The sequence below is a fragment of the Setaria viridis genome, chromosome 4 (genome assembly GCF_005286985.2).
Source record: "Setaria viridis chromosome 4, Setaria_viridis_v4.0, whole genome shotgun sequence".
Lineage (NCBI taxonomy): Eukaryota > Viridiplantae > Streptophyta > Magnoliopsida > Poales > Poaceae > Setaria > Setaria viridis.
Genome location: NC_048266.2, coordinates 4,187,703 through 4,214,713, shown reverse-complemented (window position 1 = coordinate 4,214,713; position 27,011 = coordinate 4,187,703). Strand labels below are relative to the sequence as shown.

The 27,011-nt window shown below is 45.5% G+C and overlaps 3 protein-coding genes across 4 annotated transcripts; all 3 read left to right on the top strand.

Moving 5' to 3' along the window:
- The first annotated feature begins 14,289 nt into the window (after window positions 1-14,289).
- On the top strand, window positions 14,290-16,904 carry LOC117852784 (sulfiredoxin, chloroplastic/mitochondrial). The gene is made up of 5 exons (XM_034735036.2): window positions 14,290-14,515; window positions 14,990-15,156; window positions 16,351-16,384; window positions 16,519-16,612; window positions 16,695-16,904. Exons 1-5 carry the CDS (start codon window positions 14,362-14,364, stop codon window positions 16,708-16,710), a joined length of 465 nt encoding a protein of 154 aa, XP_034590927.1. The 5' UTR covers window positions 14,290-14,361; the 3' UTR covers window positions 16,711-16,904.
- A 460-nt stretch (window positions 16,905-17,364) lies between these two features.
- LOC117852783 (uncharacterized) lies at window positions 17,365-21,025 on the top strand. Its single transcript, XM_034735035.2, has 4 exons — window positions 17,365-17,822; window positions 18,880-19,165; window positions 19,370-19,486; window positions 19,583-21,025. Exons 1-4 carry the CDS (start codon window positions 17,458-17,460, stop codon window positions 20,675-20,677), a joined length of 1,863 nt encoding a protein of 620 aa, XP_034590926.1. The 5' UTR covers window positions 17,365-17,457; the 3' UTR covers window positions 20,678-21,025.
- Window positions 21,026-21,902: 877 nt separating this feature from the next.
- LOC117854265 (uncharacterized) lies at window positions 21,903-26,789 on the top strand. 2 transcript variants are annotated; one of them, XM_034736567.2, is made up of 4 exons: window positions 21,903-22,152; window positions 23,133-23,424; window positions 23,672-23,785; window positions 23,858-26,789. In XM_034736567.2, the coding sequence occupies exons 2-4, from the start codon at window positions 23,152-23,154 to the stop codon at window positions 26,297-26,299; spliced, it is 2,829 nt and encodes a 942-aa protein (XP_034592458.1). In that variant the 5' UTR covers window positions 21,903-22,152; window positions 23,133-23,151; the 3' UTR covers window positions 26,300-26,789. The 2 variants fall into 2 exon arrangements, with proteins under 2 accessions (XP_034592458.1, XP_034592457.1); XM_034736566.2 differs by having other exon boundaries at window positions 21,903-23,424.
- The last annotated feature ends 222 nt before the right edge of the window (window positions 26,790-27,011 follow it).

Here is a 27,011-nt window from a genome sequence, read left to right as displayed (position 1 = left end):
TCCCGCACCGCTGCATCCTGGTCCCAACCGGCGTCGCAGCATCCTGCCCCTTGTCGGCACCATCTCCACTCACCCATCTTCTTCCTCTGTTCCTTCCCGTCTTCCCCTTCGTGAAAACAAACGATCACTCTTCGGTGAAATTCGTCATCCATGTTGAATCTCAACTCAATCACTTGCAATCAAAGCTCCGTTGATGTCTTGTGAATCCATTTGAGTACTCAAATTTACAAATCCATGGAGGGACGAACCAAATCAAGACCGCCTGCGGGGGAGCTCGCACAGCCGCCGAGGGAGCAGGCGCGACCGCCCGCCGGGGAAGCAGGCGCGGTTGCCCGCGGGGAGCTTGCGCGGCCGCCCCTGCTGGGAGCTCGCGCCGCCATCCCTACGCGGGAGGAGGAGAGAGGAGGGCGGAGAGGGCTGCCGCGTCTGACCCCAATGCACCGCTGGAGAGCGTGCGGATGTTGTGGTGCTCTGATGTTCGAGGGAAGATGACGGGAAAGAATGAAGTGGGTAATTTTGACAATGTTGGAAGAGTGCTTTTGATTTTTTAAGCAAAAGCAAGTTTGGAAGTTAAATCAAAGGCACCCTTATCACTGCTCCAGATCACGTACTACTCCTTGGATGGCGACTACACCAACTTCCACCTTCTAGCATTTTTTAGGCCCTGTTTAGTTGCCCAACTTTGGACCTCCCAACTTTGCATTTACTGTTCAGCCGAAATTTGCAACTGTGCCAAATTTTGCATGTCCAAAATTTGGGCTCTACAAACTTTGCAATTCACTGTTTAGCATCATTAATACCACCAATTCTGTATGTTGTCATGCAAAAATGCATGAACAACTCTAATGTCTACACAATTTATTGCATTTTCAAAAACAAAACATCAAGGAAAATATTCTCAAGTGTACCGCAAATTATTACAGATTCACAACACCGCAAATTGTTACAAATTCTCACAAAGTACATAAACAATTACATGTCCTCAATCACAAATTATTCAAGACCTAGCAAACAAATGTTCAGCAAGCATGTCTCGAAATGCATTCATGCTTGCCATGTCCGCACTCTCTGGCGCAGGCACTGTTTCCAGCTGATCCTGAGTGCCTTCAACAGGCACATAGTTTATGTTGTTGTCCACTATACCAAAGTGACTATCAACGTCACCATTAACCCTAATGAAGTTGTGCAATGACATGCATGCACATATAATACGTGTCTGTGTATCTGGTGGATAGGTCGGGATGTCCAACAATATGCGCTACTTCATTTTCAACACTCCAAACGCCCTTTCGATCACATTTCTAAGAGATGAATGTGCAAAGTTGAATATCTCCTTCATACCTTGTGGTTCGTGCGCATTTTGAAAGTCTTGGATGTGATACTTGGTCTGCCGGTAAGGAGCTAGGAAGCCGGTGCGGTTTGCATACCCCGAGTCTACCAAGTAGTATTTCTCAACACCAGCAGTAAGTACCTGTAAGTTTACAATGCTTCAATTAGAAAACAGTAATGACCTAGTTTTGTTGTGTGTACCTCTAGGTGGCTTTGGGAAGTGGTCTCTGTAAGTTGTGATTGCATCGTCAAACACCCTCATGTCATGCACTGAACCAGGCCACCCAGCAAGGACAAAAGTAAAGACCATATCCAAGTCACAAGCGGCCATGACATTCCAGGTTGTCTTGCCCTTCCTACACATGTGCTGCATAAACTTTTCACTTGGCACAACCACAGGAATGTGAGTACCATCTATTGCTCCTATGCAACCCTTGAATTCAGGGTAGAACTGATTGTTTTGCAACCTGGGATGCAATATTCTAAAGTCTGGGTCCCGAGGTTTAATGATATCGGCAGATAGGTCTACCATACAATTGAGGACTTTACAAAATAGGCTATGCACAGTGGCTAGTGATCTCCAAATCTGTACTCTGCTTGCCTAACTGATTGTGGTTCCCCACATATCCAAAGGAACATTACAAGAGCCTCAATCGTGCTAGGTTTATTTTGATGCTGTGAGTCCATACTCAGATGTCAACAAATCATGCAGCCTATGAAACATGTGTGGGGTCATCCTAAACATGGTGTACAGGATGATTCATTGGCAAGCTTGTTAAGTACCCATTGCTCCCCAGTCAATGCTGGATTCCTATACGGTCCTCTATTGCAATACTTGTCCAGATGAATAGCATAGCCATACGTACCATAGATAAATGGTGCTTCATCATCGTCTTCTACCACCAATTTCAAGAATAGTTCCCACCACTCGTCCAACACGTCCTCCTCTTCCACTGGAGCTTCAACTTGTGCACCAAAATGAGCTTCAACATCCTACCCATTGCAAAAAAACACAGAAACAGTTAGTACAATTCATTTGGTAGCCACAGTACTAAAGCCTGCTACCTCCATTGAAACATCCATTGTTCTCACACAAAGGCAATCAGTTTAACAAATAATAAGTAACGTAACTAAATTCAACAACCATGCTTGTAATTTAGCGCTTCCTACCATAGTTCATCATATGTTCGTCATCACAACATAAATAATAACCAACACAACTTAATTCAACTACACGTCATGACACGCACACACAAAAGACATAGGGTCTGGTTTTAGACCGTAGCGGCATATTGCTTGATCATGGACAACCTTGCTTTAACAGGTGTGCACAGGAAGATATTGCGTAGGTCATCATTCATGCAGATCTTGACCACACCATTCCAGAGTTGTCCGTCCATCAGGTGCACTCCAAGCTCTGTCGCTGAATCTGTAACTAGTTTCTGTTCTTGTTTCCTAGCATCCCGTCGCTGGTGCTTCTTCTCCTTCAGATCTTCAACCTCCTTGATCTTATCCTCCAACGCCCTTTCGATCACTGATGTCCTATGATCATAACTGGAGTTGAACCTTGTCATGTTGTTGTTCATGTTCCGAACAGCTGCGCCCTTGTTTTTCTTGCTAGGGCTTGTTGCTGTGCTGCGGATGCTGCTGGAGCTCCTCTTGCTCCCACTGCTGACTGGGGTCGCACAGCTCCGAGGGGTGCCACAGTCATCATCTGCATCTTCTACTTCGCCGCTATTGATGAAGTTTATCTGGCGGCTGACCCCAGGAACAAAGGAGGTATCTCCAGTCACTGCAACTTCACAGAACATGCGGTCTAGTTCGTCAATGTATTCTGGCCATCCATCCTTCAGATCATACCAGTCTTGCTTCCCCTGCATTGCAAATAACACCACACATAAAGTCAGAAGGTAGTAGAGAAAGAAAACGAGTACAGAAGGAGGTGTTCAAAGATCATGAACCTTGGAATGGTCCACCCACCACTTATCACTAGCAACCATAGAGCCATCTGGTCTGTTCCCCAAGCCTGTGCACTTCGTCCGAAGATCTTCGATGAACTGCCAAAGCAATTTCAACTGCCTGTACTTATAACCAAACTGCTCACTGTTACGGAACTTGCCAGTCGCAGCTAGAAACTTATCCTGCACATCTTTCCAGCCCCACTTGCTCATGTTGCCATTCTTGTAGTTACCCAAATAATTTGTTGGCAGTAAAGCTCACAAAAAACCTGAGTATCCTCTTTGGTCCACTTGGCCCTGGTTGGCTCATTCTGTGCACAATTTAATTGAACAAGAAATGCATGAACGAGTATTGACAGTAAGCATGACCAACCGAAACAAATCATGCACACCAGGGAATAATGTAAGCATACGCAAGGCCAGATCTTGGATGTAAATATGTGCAGCGAAATGTACCGGATTGTTGTCGGTGTCCAGTGCTTGAGCCGCGCCGCGACGACGGGAACCGCGCACCCTGGATGTAGGTCGCCGCTGACGAGGCAAGGGAGCCGCAGCCTGACCACCGCTGTCGGAAGGCTCTCGGACGGGAGGGCCGCCCCGGCTGCTGCCGCCTCCTCCCGCTTGGTCGGCGGAGCGAAGGATCCCTTCGTAATCATTGATGTGCGGCCAATCGGAGCTTGCATTGAGGTTGAAGCCGGACATACCCAGCTGGCTTGGGGTGGGCAAGGTGGACGACGAGTTCCGATGCGGCACGGAGGTGTAGGGGTTGTACGCACCGGATCCTGAGCCCAGCGGCGCCAGGGAGAACAAGTTCCTTGTGCGGTGGCCGTCGTCGTAGTCGGGGACATTGCCGAAGTCGAATCTCGAAGCATTGCCGGATCCGCCGGCATTGAAGCCCGCGGGGTTGCCGGATCCACCGACATTGAACTCCACGCCATTCCCTTCGCCGTTGAAGTCGTCCATCGCCGCCGACGGGGTCAACCATGGTGGATCCGGTCGAACGGTGGATCCGGTACCGGCCGCGGTGGATTGGACCGACTAGGTCCTGGATCTGGTGGTGGAAAGCTCGATTCGAGCGGAGGCGGTGAGAGGAGCGGCGTGGGAGAGGGAGAGCGGCCCACGGGGACACAGAGCGGCGGGGGAGAGGGAGAGTGTAATACCTGCCATTTTAGTCATCAAAGTGACTCTAAAGAAATGGAAGCAATTCATGAAGAAAAGAAGAAGAAATGGGCTAAAAATCAAATTCGGGCCAAATTTGACCGAAATTTGAATTTTGAATTCGAAATTCAGAAAAGTTCGGCAAAAATATGGAATGAAGGTGTAAGGGTGATTAGAACTCAAAGATCAAAATTTGGGACAAGGATTGGTCCTGAATACCTCAAGAAAATCAAAGAAAAAAAATGAAAAACAGGTTTACTGTTCCCCGTCCGACAATAGCAGTTTCAGAAAAACAGCACAGAGTTCATTTTTTGAAATTGAATTCTGTTGAATTTTTCAAATAAGTGAATCAAAACAACTATACCATATTAAAGTATGGACTTTGGACAAGCATCTTCAGGTGTTGTTGATCAGGAACAGTAGGGGGAACCATTTCAAATGGAAGCTCAAAGTCGGCATCTTGTCACGGTGGACTGCACTGCTGAATTCGACTAAGTGTGAAACAGCAATATATGGCCAAGTTTGGAGTCGATTTCAGAGAGATGGAGAGTAAGAGGTGTACATGTTTATGGGCAAAATGGAACCCTGGGATGTTGTAGAACACAAATGGAGAGAAGTTAGACTGGAAGAAAAGGATTTGGATCACTAAATCGATTTACGAAGTAAGGTAAATGACCCTGTCAGGTGACTGACGAAACTGAATGGAGGGATAGAAAGGTTCAGTCATTTGCCCGAGAAAAATTCAAATTTGAAGACTTTTTGATGTTTATCTCGAGCAAAGGTTTAAATATGAATTGAAAAGCTCAAGATTATCTACAACTTTGGTTAAGACACATATGCACCGTCGGATTGGAAATCGACCGCAATTTGGGTGTGAAGATTTCGGGCGTCAGAGAACAAAGGAAGGGGGTTGACAGAGCCGAGCTCGACGTGTCGCCGCCGCTGTTCTCGGTCGCCCGCCAGCGCGGCAGCTACACCACCCCCTCACCACGCAAGCCTACAAGTAGGGCACGATGTCGTTCATGTGCGCGGTGAAAGCTTGAATATCTACCGCTCCCACGCCGCCCGTTTTTACCGTCACTCTTTTCACCGCCGCCGCTTCTATGTCCAAGCCGCCGCCGCTGGGTAAAATTCCCCCACCACACCGCCGCTCTCGTCGATTCCCTCCGTCTACATCTCCACACATACCCCACCAACACCCCTAGCCACTTGTTGCCTAGCTTCCCCGCCGGCGTGCCAGAACCCGCCGCAGTTTCTGTCCGCCGTCGCCGCACCTCCTGCTCACGGTGAGCACCTCCTTGCGCTTGCTCTCTTCCTTCTTGGGTAGTCGTAGGCAGGTCCTTGGGATGCTAGGATGGTGTAGTAGTCGTCGTCGGGGTAGGTTGCGCCGTCGTCGAGCGTGGCCGCGACCGGCCATAGGTGCCGCCGCCCGCCGCCGTGGAGGGAGTGGCTCCGGCCATCTCCCGAGGAGCTGTTGCAGCGCACAGGTGCGCTAGGGCATGGGGATGCTTCCCCGGCCTAGCCCCGTCGCCGGTAGGGCGCCGGCCGGCGAGCCACGCCGCCCCCTGTCGCGTCGGTTTTGGCGGGAGGAAGAAGAAGGTGCTGGGAGTTGGGGGCCCGCGCGTCAGTGGAGAAGAGGAGTGAAGGAGGCAGGCCGGTCGGACGCGAAGGCCAGCTGGGCCGGCGCTCCGGAGGCCCAGGGAGCCGATGTTGATCGGCCGTGGGAGAAAACGGCCGGAGGCCCAGAGATCCAGCAGGCTGGCGTGCGGAAAAAGAGAAAAAGAAGAAAGGGGCCGTTGGGCCGTCACCGGTGAAAAGAGAAGAAGAGAGGAGAAGAATCAGCCCAGTAGGGCCCGGCCGGGGGAGAAAGAGGCCGGCGGGTAGAATGAATATGAAAAGGGTGGGTCCGCGCCCCGGGCCCAGCGCAAGTGAGAGAGGGTAGAGTAGGGTCGCGTGAGAAAAGTTGCCGGGGGTGTTTTTCGGGAAAAATTAGATTTCCTTTATAGAATAAATAGTTTAAATCCGAATCTCACCATTTAAATCACAGAAATTTCTAGGAGTGTCCAAAATTAGTGAAACCAATTTTGTTAGGCTTGTTTTATTTTCCTTTATGCATTAAAATTTTTATACCCTAGAAAAATAATAAAAATTTAGGTATTTATTTAATGCCTTTCTTTTAAGGTAATTAAATAAATACTTAATCTTTATTAAATGCATAAAATACGGAATAACATTTTCATAATCACAAATTATTATTAACTCATAGGAAATTAGGTTTTCAAGTTAGAAAATAATTGTAACCTTTTCTAAAAATAAAAGAAAGGTCTTAAGTAAGGTTAATTAAGGAAATAAAAAAAAATTGTGGGCTAATCTTTTCGGGTTTTTGTGTGTTGGCTTGCAACTTTATCATGATAAATTGTATAGTCCTTGTTGGCTTGCAACTCTATCATGAAGGAAAGTTGTATAGTCTTATATTCAAAAATTTGCATTCCTAACCCCTGCATATGTTATGCTATAGACCCCGAAGCACCAGAAGGAGATTACTCGGAATATTCAGAAGGATCTTCGGAGTTTGAGGAAATCTTTGAATTGGTCCCCTGCGAGGCCAACCCTTCGGACAGTGCTAACTTTTTAAGCGAACAAGGCAAGCCCCAGTGCATTACACCTATTATTTTGAAGTCAATATTTCATGTGTCCTGTATTTAGCTATTTGCTATATGTATGCACTAAGTCTAGGAGTTGCTTGAAACCCATTCTTGTGCATGATCATACCTTGTTTTAAGGACATCTTTGCCACTTGTTCAAACCTTTAGTAGATAACCCAAGTCTAGAATTGCTTAGTTGCTTAAATGCTTGGTTTACCAACCCTAAGGAAGAATTTTGAGTCATACATGTTAATTCTGAAAAGATGACTTGAAAATTGAGAAGCGGGCAGAAGCTAGGAATGTAGTTCTGTCTGCTAGATTAATTTGATTAAGGCCCGATTCGTTGTCTTAACCTTTGATCAAGTGATAATCATCTAATCACTTACTGGGTATGGGACCAGTAAAGCCCAGTAGGTTAGCAAACTCTCTGATCGGGAATACTTCGTACCCGCGATTGACGTGCTGGAGAATCGCAGGGGCGTAGCCTGAAACTCACATGGTGATCGGGCCAGACGTGGGGTCCCATGTGGGGGTGCGTCCCTGGGTCCGGGTAGTCTTATTCCCAATCATTGGATTTGCTAATCGAAAAGTCGTTACGTACGACCTGGACAGTCGTACAGAACTGGTGATCAAGATACTCTCCTGCAGGATGTAATATGATCCGGATCGCCGCAATTCTCGGTTATGAATGCACTTGATCACTGTTGAGCATCGTAGCATAAACTCATGAATGTCATATCTTTTGATAATGATTGGTGTATGACTTAATACCTTGTTGTTCGCAATTAATCTTTTCTCATCATCTAGAATGGTTAGGTAACAACTTAACTCAAATAAAAGATAAAATTAAGGCGTCACTTGTAGTAAGCTTTTCGGCAAAAATGTACCAGCCAAGTACACCAAAAAGCTATCATGTACTTCCAAGAAAAACTATTATATTGGTTAGTCGGGTAAGACTTGCTGAGTACCCCGTACTCAGGGTTATCCCTTGTGGCTATCTTTTCAGAAGCACCACAGGAGTCCACTGAGGAGGAAGCCTCGAAACTCTAGGGTATTGTTATGAGTCTCACAATACCCTTAGAAGAAGTTTTATAATGCTCATCTCCACCCGAACCGTTTATGTTTTAAGTCGTAGAACTCTGTCTAACACTGCACTGTTAAGTTTGCTTCAAACTATGTCTTGTATTAACTCGTACCTCTTGTATGTATGTAAAAATGTAATATTTGTTGATGCTATCCCATCGCAGATACAATCCTGATGTATGGCTATGAGACACGACGTGGATCTTTCGAGGAGTCCTAGGGACACTCGACGGACGACCGGACTTATACTGTTTTAAGTGCGCTTCGGATAATTGCTGCGTCGGCAGCGATTAGGCGCATTTAAACCAGTTTAAGTTGGACGGTTCCGCCACAGAGAGCGGCGGGAGAGAGGGGCGGGGGAGACGGAGAGCGGCGGGGGAGAGGGCGAGCGGCGGGGGAGAGGGCGAGCGGCGCAGGGGGAGAGAGAGCGGCGGGGGAGAGGGCGAGCGGCGCAGCGGGAGAGAGAGCGGCGGCGGAGAGGGGCGGGAGAGAGGGGGAGCGGCGGGAGAGAGGGCGAGCGGCGCGGGGGAGGGAGAGCGGCGCAGGGGGAGATGGAGAGCGACTGCAGGCGGTGCTAGGGTTCGGAGTGCGGCCGGTGCTGTGGCGTTGGAATGGATAAGATGAGGTCGGCGGGGGCCGAATTCGGGACATCCAAAAGGCTGAATTTGGACCAAAGTTTGCCAGCCCGTTTAGTTCCAAAGTGCAAAAAGGTGGCCCAAATACCGTACAAAGCCAAATTTGACCCTCAACTAAACAAGGCCCTGATAGGGTTGCTTTCATTACCTCTACCCACTAGTTCCTTAAACTACTAGCAAGTTAAACTACCCATGCTATCGGAAAGAAGCAACATACTATGATCACTTGATGGCTTTCCGCTAGCAATCTAATCACAACAACTAGGATTACCGCTTGGTGTCTAGCCCTAGGGGTGTTTGGATACCAAGGGCTAAACTTTAGCCCTGTCACATCGGATGTTCGGATGCTAATTAGGAGGATTAAACATGAGCTAATTACAAAACTAATAGCAGAACCCCTAGGCTAAATCGCAAGACGAATCTATTAAGCCTAATTAATCCATCATTAGCGAATGGTTACTGTAGCACCACATTGTCAAATCATGGACTAATTAGGCTTAATAGAATCGTTTCGCGATTTAGCCTAGGGGTTGTGCAATTAGTTTTGAAATTAGACTACATTTAATACTCCTAATTAGTGTCCAAACATCCGATTCCCCTGTCTCCCAAACACCCCTTACGATGGAGCGCAACATACAACGTATAGCATAGTTTTGAGGAAGTATGATTCAATAAATAAATAACACCTGAAACCAGTAAAAAGATTATGTACTTTCCCATCTAAGGGTTATACCTGAAGAATATCAAGATGATAGTTTCGGATGATGTCACATAGTGGGAGTTTGAACTTTTGAAGGCCAAAGAAAGAATTAAGAACTTTAGAGCAACTTCAAAAGTTTCCCAAAAAATTCTTCCCAAAACGATGTATTGGGAGTTATGCTAAAATGTTCTTTCCCAAAAACATGTCACACTCACAGCAGAACGTCAATAACTACCTCTAATATTTGCCACATCATCGTAATTGGGCCTACCTTGAGAAAAAAAAACCCCTCTACCTCTAGAACAAAGCTCCATCGCTTCTTCGAGCAGAGCTCGCCGCCGGCTAAATCCGCCGTATTCCGGTGGCCCCGGTTCGATTTCTTGCACTAGCAGCTTCCCTTTGTCGTCCCGCATCCATTTCACCCATCACCAGCTCTGCATCACAGCAGTTCCACTGCGCGCCCGAGTTCTGCGTCACAGCCGGAGAAACAGACGAGCCCTCCGGAGGATCCGATGAGCCGGATGGCAAGTTTATCTTGCGGATGCTTATCCACTGTTCCAGTCGTCAACAACAAGGTAAAGGTGCTTCTCCGTCGAACGGCCATCGAAACGTTCATCACACCTCCTGCTGCACAGCCGTTCACTGCAATCGCTGCACAGCCGCTTCTTGCTCATCGCCTTCTTGTTCTCTACTCACCAACCGGAGCACAAAGACTCACTTTTTCCTGGATTCTTCTCGTAGATCTGATTCCTACAATTTGAATACGAAATCAATTAGGGCCAATCCTCCTGCTGCAAAACTCAACCCGACAAATCCAAGGATCCAAATATGAATCGACAGCAACAGAGAAGAAGAGGAGGGAATCACAAATACGCACTATACAGGTACCAGCGTGAAAAAAAAATGAGTGTGGATGTCCCTGTGTTTTTTCACATTGGGAAGGAACGTGAACGCTAAAATATACGTGGTGGGTGGCTGTTTTTGGCGTCGCAAAAAGATTGGGGGAGGTTTGAGGGAACTGTTGGAGTTTTTTTTCATTTTCCCCTTAAAAGGTATTGGGGGAGATTTGGGGGAACTCTTGGAGTTGCTCTTAGTGGTGTCAAATAGGGAATTACCTTGATTTCAGGATACAACCGTGGGACTGTTGACGGCAGTTAGCGCGCCAATTTGTAAACCACAAGCGCATGTATCATTGTAGCTTTTTCCTCAGAGTATTCCATCCAAAGTTTATCAATCCATGGATCGGCAGCGAAATGGCTAGGATTTTCCATCTAATCTAACGGGTCTAATTCTAACATGAAGCATAGATTGCATAGGAAGGGTAACCTTGATGTAAATATTGATATCATGAATAAGGGTAGATCACATCAACGGATATATATGATATAACACAACCAAGAATAACAAGAGCCTATCATCTTCTCATTGTAGTCCAGCCAAAAAAGTAACCAACCTATGTAGCACCTTGATAAAGAGTCATCTCTCAAAACGGTGGCTCGCAAGCAGCCTACTTTCTCATGGTCGCCACTACGAGGTGCGTGTTGATGCCTACGCTTTCTCAAAGCATTACCTCAAACAACTCCCACAATACTCACCATCGATCCTACTCAACATTACACAATCGTTCCGCCTTTTCCCTCCTACATGTTGTCACCACGCAAGGGTAATCACACTGACTTCCTACGCACTACTAAGATGTATCCGCAAGATATAGACTAATCACCACGATTACATCTATTCCTACTAAGAACATATGCTAACCAGACATATGAGAATAAGCATACATCATAGTAGATCAAAGTACAAGATTAGATTGATATCACCGTCATGTGTACATAGGCCCTGATGAATACAAGGCTTGGCTCCTGAACTCCAACATGGCTTTGCCACGCAGGGACAATCATGGCGGCTAGAGTTTCGCCTAAGCCATCTCCTGACAACTCCAAAGACTTGCGGCAGTTCTCAACTCCTTCTAGTGAATGCACTTGGTTTCGTCGAGTTCTGGTGGATGGTTCTGTGGGCTCGGTGGATTTTTGAAATATTTATAGTCTAGAGAGCACGTGGCAGAAATTGGAAGGCGAGAGGAGTAAGGAAAGTTCCAGACCAATCGTCCTGGCCCTTCCTTGTGGCCTCTTGCGCCCTCCTTCGTCCCCAAGTCTTCTTAGGTGTCCTGGAGTCTTATTTTTACTTGTGTTGGGGAAATATTAACGACCTCCTTATATTCCTTAAACGGCGGTCATAAGAGCCCAGACCCACCTCCAGCGACAGTGACCTCCGCCGACTCGGCACGACTAGGGAATATTCCGCTTCGCCTCGCCCGACCCATGATCCTAGGGTCGGACGCACCCGACCGCCCAAGGGCCACTCCACATCCCCCGGGCGCAAGGGGTCGAACGCGCCCGACCCCTCGCCGCAAGGCTCCGCCTCGCCTGACCCTGGGCGCAAGGGGTCGGACGCGCCTGATCCCTCGCCGCAAGGTCTCCGTCTCGCCCGACCCCAGGACGCTGGGTCGGACGCATCCGGACCCATAGGGCAGAACTTCGCCTCGCCCGAGGGCAGGCGCGGACCAGTGGGCGAGGGCGTAGATCTTGCGGGCCCCCACCGATCTCGCCATAAATGCGACCGATGGGGCGGCCATGCCCGGGATACGGCTCTGACACGCAGAGAGGCGCTCGCGCTCCTCGACGTGACCGGCCGGAGTTTCCGGGCGGCGCACTGTAGCCACGACTGCACAGGGTTACAGCTGCGCTGTCCTAACCTTCCCCCGTGACATTCATCATAGGGTACTCATCACCCGTACCGCCTAACAAAGGAGGGTGCACCGCTCGGTTTCCCGCTCGGCCTGGCGGCAGGGGCGTGTAGCCGCACCTCCCGGCTAGCACGCGAAGCTACAGAGGTCGCCCGTCACCCGTGACATGCATGACTACGGCGGCCGGTCATCATCATCAACTTGCATGGCTACAGCGGTTAGGCGCCGCGCACGTCCCGCATGCTCGGCTACAGCGGCTGACCGCCGGGTCGTCGATGGGGCCCAACGACAACCATCCCTCTTCGGTGGTCATGCTGACAGGAGACAGAAACCGGAAGGGAAGACGGCGACCCCGGGAGCTCGGTCCTTCTCCCTACGCTTTTACTTCCCTGCTCACCTTTTTCACTTCCCTTGGCTCCTGGCTCGATTGTAACTCTGGTGCCCTCCTTACGCTATAAAAGGAGGACCAAGGGGCCCAAAACAGGAATGGCTCCCAAGTGAACCGAACGACCCCCAACTCACAACCTCTCCTCACGAGCATCAGTACACACCCACAGAGACTTGGGATCAGCTTCCCTCTCTCGCCCATTTGTAACCCCTACTACAAACTCTGCGCAAGTAACACAAGCAGTCTCCCACACTGGATGTAGGGTTATTCCTGCCCGAACTAGTATAAACCCCGTGTCCTCTCGTGCCACCATCCGAGCCTTACGCGCATAGAAAAAATTTCCTTGCCGTAGTCTTGACCCGTGATTCTTGACAATGACAACTTGCATGTGGGCCTAACACATCGATAGCTTCAGGATAAGGTTGATCTTTGATAACTTTCCAAATCTCCGCTTGATCCTCTTTGATCCCGAACTCATCTTGCCATATCCTTGCAAACTTAGGGGGTGTTTGATACCCCGGACTAAACTTTAATCTCTATCATATCGGATATTTGCACACTAATTAGGAGTATTAAATATGTCTAATGATAAAACTAATTGCATAAATGAGGGCTAAATAGATTCATGATTAGTTCATGATTAGCCCATGTGATGCTACAGTAAACATATGCATATTATGGATTAATTAGGCTTAATAGATTCGTCTCGCGAATTAGCTCTTGTTTATGCAATTAGTTTTATAATTAGTTCACGTTTAGTTCTTCTAATTGGTATCAAACATCCAATGTGACTTGAACTAAAAATTAGTCCATGGATCCAAACACCCTCTTAGCCTTTAAGTAATCTTGGAGGAGTGCTTGCCAAAAATGAGCATCAGAGGAGCCGATTGGCCTAGGCCCTTTTTGGACCCGTTGGCCTTCGTCTTTCTTTGTTCGTCGCTTGTTCCGAGCTTTATTTAATTATGCTCCATTTAGTCCAATTTCTTGAAAAACACAATATGCTCCAAAATACATTGCATATGCGAAAACGGGGTTATTTCAGGTGCCAAGTGGCGGGTTAGTATAAGAACATATATGAAAATACCACTTAAATGGCACTAAAAGTGTGTCAATAACGAGCGTCAACGGGAACCCACAAGTGGACATCAAGATTATATGCCATAACATAACAAAACATAAGATCGTGCAAGTTACACGTTGCCCATGATCGGTTACTAAGAAAAACTGAGAGAAATTCTCAAAATACATAACAGGCTAGTTCTTAAAAATGATGTATTTTTCGCTTACATCTTTCCTCATTTTTATCAACCAGATCGGATCATATATCCTTCAAAACTATTTATAGCAAATGTGTTGACCGCGTGACTGAATTTTTGTTTACCAGGTAAGAAAAAACAAGAATGACGCTTGGTAGGGGAGATCGGTGACGCAAAGGTTAGAATACTACTACTTTTTGAAAAATGGATCCCGGCCCAGAGCGCGCTTAGCTCTTAGGCCCAACAAAAGCCGACACGGCCTTGATAGTCCGAATATAGGCCTTTGCCGGTCGGCCCAACTCACCCAACATCTGGCCCAGCCCAGGGAAGTCTTGTGGCACACATCGACGACGCGACACTCCGACACGCTACGGCCTCTCGGGCTCGGGGGGCCGGCAAGAAACTGCCAAACTGGTAGTGGTAGCACCACCGCCGCAGGCACAAGCGCAACCGCGCAAGCATGGCGTCGAGTTCGAGCCTGGATTTGGCGATGACCTCCGGCGTTCTCCTCCACCGCCGCGCGCTCCCACACGCCTCCTTCATCCCGGGAAGGGGAAGGAGCGCGAGCGGGAAGAGGAGCAGGAATCTGGCTCTCTCCGCCTCCTCCTCCAATGGTACCTGCCCCCCTCCTTCGATCCCTCCCCTTCTTGTACTGCAATAGGTTCGAACTTTTGAATTACTAGCGTCTGGCTTGAGTTCAGCCCAAGAAGTTGGTCTCTCTTGAGCTGAAGAACTGATGCGGAGAGTTGAGTCTTGGTCAAACACTGTATGTCAGGGTTGATCCCAGTGTTACTGAAGTTGCTGTAGTCTCTAGCCTCTAGGGTGTGCAGGCCTGCCCATGTATGTTGTTTCATGAAAATAATTTTGTGGACTCTTGATTCCATATTCCACTTCCAACTCTGACTACCTGATGCTCAAGTAGCTACAAAGAAATTAAGAAATCCGTTTGGGGATGAGTTTCCCGTATGCCAACATTTCTTACCCTTTGGTGTGTAAATCTCCAAATCAGCTTCTTTCCTTGTGCGGGAAATGATTCAGGTGAGTTCATAGCATGAATGTACTGAATGTATAAATCAACCGTGATGCAGGTGCAGCAGTCCCATCTCTGACAAGTGACTCAGATAAGAAGGGCCCTGTGATCATGGAAATTCCACTGGACAAGATCCGAAGGCCACTGATGCGAACGCGTGCCAATGATCCAGTCAAGGTGCAAGAGCTCATGGACAGTATCCGTGTCATCGGCCTCCAAGTACCTGTGGGCATCTATATCTATATCTTTTCTTTTCGCATTACTTCATCCACAAGTACAATTAGAGTCCTGATCTTGTTAGATAGGATTCTACCAGATTCAACCGCTCCTATTGGGATTCAGTACATATGAACCAACAGTAACTCAATGCTGTGCTAATGCATATACCTGTTCCATACTTCCACCTTACTGAATTCAAGGAATCACAAAGAAAGCTGTTAACACAAGCAAAGCAGATTTTTTCAATTTGCTTAATGTTTGGTCGAAGTTCTTCTTAATATGTCATATTCCCTCCATGATATAACATTATGCCAAAGTTCTTGCAGTTCTCTTAAATATGTGTGGAAGTGCTTTTTTTTTCAAAAATGTTTTTCTTGTTTTGTTTACAACTTCTTTAAATACAACATCCAAGAAGTATGGCCATTTGTTCCTCATGATCAATCAGAGCTGTGTCCATTTACTTTTTATCACAGTTATCTGGAAAGACATAGTAAAAAAAATGCATTATTGATGATGAAAATTTATGCTGTGATCCTATTAAAACTTTTGTAAAACTCACTAAGAGCAGAAAAACACCAAGTTGATTAGATTGATCTTTACTAGGATCAATAGACATCTGTGTCCTACAGCTAAGCCACATAATGGAGCTTGTTTCAATAGTTTCTAGCAGGGGTAAATTAGATATCAGTTTACTTATGATGCTCCTTGAACTAGTATAAGTTCAGTTGGATCATACCAAATCTAAAAGTTAACTTTCACAGCAGTAGTATTGATGACTTTATGAGGATTCACAGACACGCAGAATTGACATGTAACAAAGTGTTGAGTCTTGTTTACTAAGATGCTGATTGCTAAATATATATCAGTATGAATTTCATTTCACTGATTTTGGAGCTCCCTTTTCAGTCTGTTTCTTTCTTGGTGAGTCTAATTTGCTTAAGGTTAGCTGCATGCATGGTTCTTCAAGCAGAGAGATATATGTGCTGCCTTCCTAAATGTTTCTTCTGCCAGCCTAAGAGCACATAGTTTAGTCAGAGTTTTATTTCACTTATGGGATCATGTTACAGCATTCCAAAGGGCTTCTTGATCATCTATACGTGCCATTGGACACTTTCTCATGCACTACAAACGTTGGATTTCCGATGCTGTTGGTTTGCTTTGCTATGATTCTTACTCGGTTCAATTTCTTGACTACCGCAGATTGATGTGCTAGAGGTTGATGGGGTCTACTATGGTGTGTAATCCAGACTACAGACCCAATTGATCACTCCCCCCACCCCCCCCCCCCCCCCCCCCCCCCCCCCCCCCCGCATCACTTCAAGATTATCCATTTCCCTTGTGCTGATTATGTTACTGCGTGATCTTCAGGCTTCTCTGGATGCCACCGCTACGAGGCACACCAGCGCCTTGGTCTCCCGACCATCCGCTGCAAAGTCCGTCGAGGGACGAAAGAAACACTGAGGTGACACCATCTTCCTTCAGCTTGGATTATTCATTGCATATCTGAATTACTTGATGCACTGAACTTTTTTCTGTTCTTTCAGGCATCATATGCGTTGAGTTGGATGTTATTGACTAAATCAGAAGTTATCTGTGTATCTAGAGCTAGATCAAGACCTTCCCTGTTCCTTTTCATCATCTGTAAATTGTAATCCTCCGTACCTGTACATGTTGCCGAAACAGATTGGTGAATACTACTGAACTCAACAGCATGAGAAAATATTAACTCTTGCCTACAACATTCTTTTTCGAAACGGCTGGACTTCCTTTTACATGAGTAGGATGGCTGGATGAGTACCTGAAATCCTGAATGCAATGTGAGGTTGGATGGATCACAGGATGAGCACCAGGCCACCAGCCACTCAGAAATCATCGCGTTCCAACCTGGAGCTTAATTTTTCAATTCCAAGAATGAAAATTGAAATTCTTGACCTGACGAAACGTGTATCAACTTAATGTATTTTATCACGCAAAATAGCGTTTCAGCTGAAACTAAGATTCTTTTTTAAGTTGTCGGAACATTTATAGAAATTGGAAACAAATGAGTCAAGAAAAATAGAGTGATAGTATTTGTCCATATGAGTACTTGGCCCATAAAAATGGAGATGTTTTCGGCCCAGTATAGTGGGCCGTAATCGCACTATCGTTGTCTTTTAATCGGGCCCAGTTAACTAGCCATTCTTCTCCTCTCAAAAAAAAAAACATTCTTCTCCTCAAAGACGCGCACCCACTCTCTAGTCTCTCCTCCCGAAATCACCACTCTGCCAAGCGGCTCGCTTTGCTTGAACACGCGCGCACCCGAACCAAATGCGACACGCACCGGAGGAGACGGCGATGGAGTCGGATTTGGCGGCGGCGGAGGAGGAGTGGCGGCGGAAGGAGCGGCATGCGGGTGGCCGCATCCAGAAGATGGAGGTGGGGAAGGAAGCCGGAGGCAAGGGGGAAGTCTGGAGGCGAGGCGCGGAAGTAGAGGTGGAGGTGATGGCGGACGGGGTCGGGGAAGACGGGTACAAGTGGGGGGAGCGCGACTCGATCGGTCGGAAGGGGAGGATGCAGGGGCACCAGAGGCCGCCGGTCGCGGCGGGGCACCGCCCGTTCTGGAGGCCGAGAGGCGGAGGCGTGAGCGGGAGGGGAGGGAGAGGAGGAGGGTTTCAGTTTCATCGCTGCCCTCGGTACGGCTTAATTGCCTCGTCCCAGCCTTGTCTTCGGTTTTTTTGCATCAATCTAGCGCGTTCTTGAGCGTGTTTAGTTAGGTTTCGTGGTGATTCGTGTCGTTGTGCTTGGTGTGCAAATCTTTACTGATGAAGCATCTGTTGCCTGTTCTTGGTGGAGAAGAGTGGGTGACATTTACCTTGTTAACTGTTTGTTAATTCGTGCGGCGTGGATGTGAATGTGTCGTGGTTTAACCGTTTAGGATGATCATTGCTGTACATTGTGCCCTCCTGGATTGGTATACATTTTGGGGAAGTCGTGGGCTGTAGGATAGAAATGAAATGCTTGTACTCACCCTAAAGGTCTTACAAGTTCTGAAAAAACAAACTTGTTCATGATTGCTTTTCCCTTGTTAACTTGTTTTAGGTGCATATGTGTGATTTTGGGTATGTCTTACTTTAGTTTCTTGGTACAATTATGGAAGAGAGATTAAACCTGGAATCAGGGCCTTGTGGATTGAATCCTACTATATAGTATATTTTGCTGTTGTTATCAGGAATTTGGAATGCTGGATCCGGATGGTTGGTTCCAGCTATACTGGAGATACTATGTAGCAGATTACCCATTATTCTCATAGAGTCATAGTTGCTGCTCAGTGTCCCTGATTGCTTTCTTAGAACATTACTAGTTTGTGCCTTTTCTGTTATCATTGTTAAGTTACTTGTATCTTTTTGGAAGCGGGAGAAGGCTAACCAACTTTTCGTGTCAACAATCTCGTGCTTTTCATTTGTTAGTTTAGTTCTGTCAGTGTTGGGTGTAGATCTTGATCTGATTGAAAATGCTAAAGTAAATGTGAGTTCAGTTAAGTCTTCAAAAGTTAGCTATAGCATGCATTCTTTGGATATCATTATCTTTTCTGCCGTTTTAATGGAATCTGCAGCACAAAAATCAAATACCTTCAACAAACATGTAGCATACAGCAGCAGCATTATTAGCATGTGTATGTGTTTGCTGAATGTATTTCATCTCTGAATGCTGTGTTTATGGACTGTTATTGTCTTATATTTCATTTTCAAGGGACCTGCCGCACCACAAATTGGACATCTCTAACAAACCTGAAGTATGTGGTGGTGCAATTATCATCTGCAATCATGAGACTAAGCGGCAGTTCTTCGAACAGAAACATTTTGCTCTTCCTGGTTATGCTGCAACTTTTATAAAGAAGATCAGAGCTGGTATGCTTCTCTTTCTGTTTGAGCATGAGGAGAGAAAACTCTATGGAGTGTTTGAGGCAACTTCAGATGGAGCACTGAACATTCTTCCAGATTCATGTGCTTCATTATGCAAATTTCGACCAGCTCAGGTAAGTATGCTTTTGCTTTTGGGTTCTTCTCATGGTTTTACCAGTCTACTGGTCCATGTTCTTTGGCAGGCTCAGTTATTCATTGTTTCCTATGAATCTTTTCTGTGTTTTCATAGTCTTTTTTGTTGCTTTGTTTTGGTTTATCTTGTGTGAACATGCCGATAAAGGTTCTTTTATTTTTCATACTTGCTCTATGAAATTCAGGTTCTTTTCAGAAGAGTTTGGTTTTGTAAGCCCCTAACTGAAGCTGAATTTTCTGATGCCATCAAAGGAAGTAGTCTCCTCCCTCAAAGGTCTTTCTTTGGTATATCATACCAACAGGTTTGCTGTTTCTAATTTGTTATGTGATTCAGCTATTGTCATTAATTAGAACCTCCTTGCTAATTGCTACTGATTCGAGGATTTTCTCATGTACAGGTTTTGGATCTTGTGGACTTATTTACTTCAAGAATGATCAGGCTTCACCCCTACCAAAAACCAAAATCAAGAGTTTTACGGGATTACAAAATCTCTCTAGCTCGTACTGGTCAAGAGTTCAGTTCATACAACCATAGCAATGCCGCCTTTAGTCGTTCTTCTTTCATGTTCTGCAACAACAGAATCTCTTTACCACATAGTCCCTTCATGTATGCCAAACACAATGGTAAGCATCCTGCTCATAAACATGAGTCTCCTCTACACCCTTGGCATAAGCCTGTGGTCTTCAAGGCACCAGATATCTTAGAAAAAAGCAAGCCAGATGATGCTGATTATATACCACTTGAGCTAGATGATTGTAACTCTGACAGTGATGCAAATCTCTCAACTTTGATGGGGATTGTAAACTTCCATTCAACCATGGAGAGTAACATCAGATGTGGAAATCAAGCTCCCAAACCATTTAATGGAAAACACAATGAGGATGATCGGTGCCATCCACCTGTGCTAAACCAAAGGTTCATTTCTGAAAGTGAAACTGGTCAAAACAGTGTAATCGCGCACATTATGAAAGAGAGCAAATCAAAGTTGCAGGCCAAGGAGTGCAAGCGAAAGGCAATCGTCCAGCTTGATGAACTCTCAGATGTGTTATCCCCAATGAGAGCTTGCAGTATGGCAAAAAAGATATCATTTAGCTTTGGTGGCAATGGGGTTTCTGTTACTTCTGATAAAGCATCACACAAGCCTACACTTTCTGAACTACAACAGAACAGAGAAGCAGTTCTAAAAGAAAGGAAGGAACAGATTGGCTTTTCGCCCCGAGACATTCAGAGCAAGGAGAGAGATGCTTCGACAAAGATGAGTATGCTGATTGCAGAACAACTTAGGAATCAGCATGCCCAGAGCCACGCCAGAAATAGTGATTTGCCCCGAGACATTCAGAGGAAGGAGAGAGATGCTTCGACAAAGATGAGTATGCTGATTGCAGAACGTCTTAGGAATCAGCATGCCCAGAGCCGCGCCAGAAATAGTGATTTGCTGGTGACTCAATCAGGTATCAAGTTGACATCCACACTTCTCGCAGATGAGGAATGAGGGTAGAAGGGACAGCACTTTTTAGTCCAACAGTGACCAGGTAGCGATATAGGAGCTGATGACAGCAGTATGTTGCACTAACGCTTTTTGCCTCGGAGAAATTTCTGGAGACAACTCTATGAGTAGTATATCTTAGGATGTTTCTGATTTGCTTTTGCCTCACAATGCTCGACTGCTGTAAATAGACTGTATCAGCTATCGCATTGTTATCATTCAGTTGATCAAATTCAGATCTTAATTCGGTGTTCAGAGTTGTAATTCTGTAAGGAGATCTTAGTATGCTTCTAACTAATGGTTGGCTAAGAGTTTGTGGGCACTCTGCTAATAAGATGATATCTTTTGCATGAATTTTTACTTGCAGGCTGTTTCCTGGCATATTCTTTTCAGTGAAATTGATTGTTGCTTTACTCTCATCTGTTCTTGTGATGATGTCCAGACATTGATATGATATGATCCATGGTGGTTTGTGATGCTCAGATATGAACGTTTTGTTGTTCAGATGTTCATGTACGTCCACTAGTTAGTGGCAGAACATATTGACGTTGCCTCAATGCAAGATGATACTGCAATGGAGGTTGGAACTTGGTCCAAAGACAGTTATGAGTTTTAACACATACTCCCTCCGTTCCTGTTTACAAGATGTACACGCATATCAAGATTCAAACTTTACAATATTTGACCAATAATTTACCTAAGATTCAAACTTTACAATATTTGACCAATAATTTACCTAACAATTTTTTATTTTATGTAGTTGGATTTCTAATCAAATGTAATCTCCAATGCTTATAAGTTTATAATTATAAATAATATAATATAAGATAAATGAATCGTGTCATATCATATTACGCCTTATAAATTGGAACAGAGCGAGCAGTAGTACAACTGTACAAACGATATAACACTGGTGATAGAACCACTAAAGCCATGACATCTAATGTCAGCCAAGACATGCACGTGCCAGAGTTATTTCATTATAAATTCTTTCAACAAATATCCCACTGTATCCTTGCACGAGAAAATGAAATGATGAAAATCCGTATTTATTTACAAACTAGGTACTTTTTTGAGAAAAATACCTCTGATTAACATTAAATTTTACATTGTCCTTTTTTGAGAGAAAAAATAACAACTGTTCACACACATTCTGTATCATTCATGGGCCGGACACCAGGGAAAGGAAAAGGAAAGGCATACCCGGCCCAGCATTAGACCTCGAGACACTCGCTGCCCAACGGCCACGCCACCGTCCTCTTCTGCTTCTGCCCCCACCAATTCCCAGTTCCCAGTTTCCAACTCCGCCGCCGACTCCGCCCCACGCCGCCGAAGTAAGCCGGCCGCCTCGGGCAACCCTGCGCTCGCGGTAGTTGTCGTCGTCCGCCTCCTCCCGCGCCCTCTACTACACTGGGTTTGCGCGGGAACGGCGGGCGCATCCGGGCACGGCATTGATCGATTCCTTCCGTTCGTACTTGGTGGTAAGGAACCCTAACTTGCTCGGATGAATTTTTGCGGGAATTTCCTCTTTTGCTTTGGGTTGTTTTTGCTGCGCCGGGAAGCCAAACCCGAAGCTTTATTCAGTCCATGAGTTAGTAGCCGAATTTTTTGCTGCCTGGTGGGGGTAGATGGTCTGATCATCCGTCCATTCGTGGTTCTGGTGCGGTTTGATAGGCTCTTCTGCTTCATCAGCGCGCGCGGGATCGATCGGTCCCGATTCCAGTCAGAGTACTGAGAACCCTTGGTGGGGGTAAAGTTTATTTTGCGAAAATGTTGGAGGTTCAACTAAACCCTCGTGCCCCACGACAAAAGCCCGCTCCTGTTAATCGCAGCTCAATTTCGAGTGCTACCAGTTTTCTAGGAATTGCGATTCCTTTGAATGTAGGTTGAGTTGCTCCTCTTGTGTAAGACTATGGACCCAAACTGCAAAGGAAAGCCCAATCTTGTGCGTATTTATGGGTTTTCTTAAGATTTATCACGCAGTTATTCTGTTTTAAATTATAGGTTGAAATGGAAAGAGGATCTATGCGATCGTTAATCTTGCATGTTCCTTTGTCTTGTTTGAGCTTTGTAGTTCTTCATATACATATACTCATTCAATGCACAGCAGCACATAGCTGCTGTTAACATGGAAATTGTCTTCTCTTCAACTGGAGTTGTATGCTTTGAATTAAATTGTGTGCATGCAGTACACAGAGACTTTATCAGGAACTCTCAATTATTTCATCGATGAAATATATGGTGTGCCTATGCCGTGCCGCTTGCTTAAGAGAAAGATAAAAGAACTCCGGAACCTGATTGATTTTGTATCACCCCCCTTGTCGTTTCATGTTTTGATTGTGGTTCTTTCCATGCAATACCTGCAGCAGCCAAGGAATCATGTGTTCTATTTTCATCTTGTCTTTTAGTTGTAATTGTTTATTTGCTTACCCTTTTCATTGTCAATCTACATGTTACCAAGGAATTCAGTAAATTTTGGAATGGTGAAGGCGCAGAGTAAGCAATGTTCAGCCTTTGGTGGTGCAATTTTTCTGTGCAACCATCTGACCAGGAAGGAGAGCTTTGACAAGAAAATCTTTGGCCTCTCTCCTTCCTGTGCTGATTTTGTAGAGAAAGTTAAAGCTGGCACAACTTTATTCTTATATAATATTGAGCAATGTAAGCTTCATGGGGTTTTTGAAGCAACTTCAGATGGAGCTGTGAACATTATTCCTGATGCATATGTCTCATCAGGAAAGCGGTATCCTTCTCAGGCATGACTACTTTTGACTTTTGAAACTTACTAAGTATTGTCTTTTAGGTCATCTACTCCAGTGCTTCCATGTAATTTTTCAATGGAGTTATCATATCCCACATGGAACACATGGTTCCCTATATTTACGTTTTCAAACTAATTTAATGGCTTTCTTATGTTATATATTCCCAATCAATCTCATACTGCTCTTCCTGAGATATTATGACTCATAATATTCTGTTCATGTTGTGTTTCACTGAATCCAGATACGTTTCAAGAGGATTTGGTTTTGCAAGCCTTTGATGGAAGGTGAATTTCGAGATGTTGTCCAGAACTATTCCATAAGAAACAAGTTTAGTTATAGTTTGTCACATCAACAGGTCTGCTCCACAGTCTTCTCATGTTATGTCAATATGCTTAGCTACTGACTTCAGGGTTCTACTGTTATACAGGTTGCAAAGCTTCTTCACTTGTTTTCTTCACGGAACAGGTTGCAGCTTTGTCAGAATCCAAGATTAAAAGATGATCTCCCAAGGAAGCTTGAAACTTCTCTGGTTAAAGTAACTGATGCGCAGTCCAGTCCAAACAGCAGTTCATGTGGTTCATTCAGAAGCCCCTGTCAAACATGTTCCTCCTCCACTCTGGGTGACAAATTGATTGATTCTGTGTCATTAGTGCACAGTGGACTACAATCAGACATATCTGATGTGGACAAGTCCAAGAGCTTACAATCTCCACTGCACACAAGAGCAGATACGACCACTGTCAAGATACCTAGCAACCAAGAAGCGATGCATGACCAATCTACTGATGACTATATACCACTTCCGCAGGAGGAAGATAATTTAGAAGGTGTTGATGATCTATTTGGGTTACTAAAAGATGAGAGCCACTCTTCTGAATCTAAAGGTAGCAGTGACTCTGAAGACCATACAACTTTCCACCAAGTTTGTGTTAGGAAGGAAGATAGATGCTATCCTCCTGTTTTAAATTCAAAGCTCCACTCTGACAGTGAAGGGCGAACAAGTGTGTTTTCTCGGTTAGTGAAAACACATAAAAGTTGTATCAGAGGAAAAAGGTCCAAGACCGAAGCATTTCCACCAAGGAGTGCTCAGTCTTTCAATCCCCTTTTTCAGAGGAAAAAACAGAAGAAAGCACAGCGTGGCAAGCCATTTCCATGTCAGAATGATAGAATGCTGGATATGTCTTCAGGTAATAGGCTGAACAGAGTTGCAGCATCTAATCACTCATTTGTCGGGAGAAGATCCACCAAGTGTCCTGGGGGGAAGCGGAGTGAAATTCAGACGTGCCTAGAGCCATTTGTTTGTGAGGATGGAAATAAATGGGATGTATCTAACAAACAACCTGTCAGATACGACAGTTGCAAAAAGTCATTTGTTCCGAAACCTTGCTCAAAGTCGATTGACTCATGTGACAATGAACTAAACATGCCTGCAGTGTTTGCTGGAGAACATGACAGCAGTGAGGTTAATGTTAAAGAAGATCTGAGAACCTCTTCCATGAATTTTAAGCAGTGTGCTAACGATTCATATGTTGAAGGAGGGGATCAGGATTTTTACAGTGAGGATGTTGAGGCAATAGGAAGGAAGAAGAGGCAAGCAACAGCATCCTTCCATCAAGAATGTCCAAGTGACACTGCATTGGTTCCTAAAGACACCAACACTTTGGATATGCTTGCAATATCTGATGAAAACTTTAAAGAGAAGAGCATTGCTTTTTTATGTAAGGATGATGCACATACTCAGTTAGCTAGACACTATCTTGAAACCAAGGTGCCCCCGCAAGATGAACAACAACAAAGCTTTCAAGGCTCCTTTGAATACGTTCAAGAAATTACATGTGATTCATCATTGATGCTTGAAAGTTCTAAAACCATGGACGCGTTGGGCAACCACAGTTTTGGGGATAGGAAGACTTCGTCGGAAGACGAAACGCAGAGCCATGTGGCTGCTGGTCATTTGGAAAATGAAACATCCCTCCAACAGAAAGAAACCCAAAGCATCAGGAGCTGCCACCGAGTGGTTAATGGTGATAAAATATTGGTCCTGGGAAAATTTGAAACCATGGATATCTTGCCAAAACATGATGAAGATTGTGAAAACAAGAGTTTGCCTTCTGATGGGAGTGATATACCTGTTACCTCTTGTCATCTGGAAGCTGGAATGCCCATGCCACAGAAACAAACTGCAAATATTCAGACCTGTTCTGAAGTAGTTCATGATGATGAAGAGTTGGTTCCAGAAATATCTAAAGTGATGTCTCCTAAGTTCGATGCAGACTGTGGAAACAAGGGTACAAGTTTGGGTTCTGATTATATGGAAGAGGTATGCCATCTTGTTAAAAGCTCTCAAGCAATAGTCCCTAGTGATGCTGCAACAGTTCTTGAGGACTGTGGGCCTCTTAGCAACTTCCCAGCATTCCATGGAGACAGTGCAAAAAAGACTATCTTATTGGATGAAACTTTGGAGCATCTGTCTACTGGTCATCAAGATACTGTTATGCTCCCTCTCATCGATCATTGCCGCAGCTGCTGTGGTGATACTTCATCTGTTCTGGAATATTCCACTGTGGACACAAGTACCGGGGATGGAGATGGTGAACATAAGAACTCTTTTGATCAGAAAGATGATGAAACTCTATGTTTGGCGACTGATTCTAAAGATCATACAAGCACTGCCAACACCTCCACATCTGACGGAATTCCCAGTTGCACACCTACTGATGATCAGGAATGCAGCAAAGCCGTGCTGCTTAAAGAGGAGCAATACCAAAATTTCCAAGGCAACTCCAATTCCTTGGACTCCTTTGCGGTCTCATGTGAAGGCTGTGGAAGCAAGAGTGGGGTATCAGTTGATAGGACATCTGGTTGCTGATCTTCTGGAATGAACTTGGAGTCCAGAACAAGTTTCATCAATGACCTTCAAATGGATCTGCCGAGACTTTTGGTACCTCTGGACTGGGTAGTGAGGATGCGGATCACAACACCAATGGTTCGGGAGCCTACGTGGAGCCGCCCATACTTCAGCACGATCCTGGTGAAGCGATGGAACAACTGTGAGGGTCGCTCTGCAGAGCAGCTTGAGAGGAGTTTATCCACCAGAGCATTGGAATTACGCAGTGAACTGCCCTATGTTGTTAGAAGGTTATTATGGAGATCTCGTAATTATGTCATTTGTCTGTTAGAGTGTTTATAATCCTTAGCAAAGCGTAAATTCGAACTACCGGACGTTGTAGGAAGTATAGTGAACCTGGTTTGGTGTTGTAGGTGTTGTTTACTATTCTGGACCTATGTTTGTACTGCAGACGGTGAAAACCGAGTTATCTCGTAATTGCTAGATGCCTAGATGTGTATCTCGTAAGCAACTCTGCTACTGCTTGATTGCCCTTTCTGTTATGTTTGGAGGAGACCATGCTGATCCCTGATGGGAAGAACGAAGAAGGATGGTGTGGTGCCATCCGTGATCGCCTTTGTCCGGGTCCTGTTGTCGATTGGCAGCCCATGATGCATTGATGCTCCAGTGTCCAAATCTGGTGCCATCGGCGGTGCGCCGGTGCCGTGTCACGAGTCCGTTCGTCCCTGGCTGC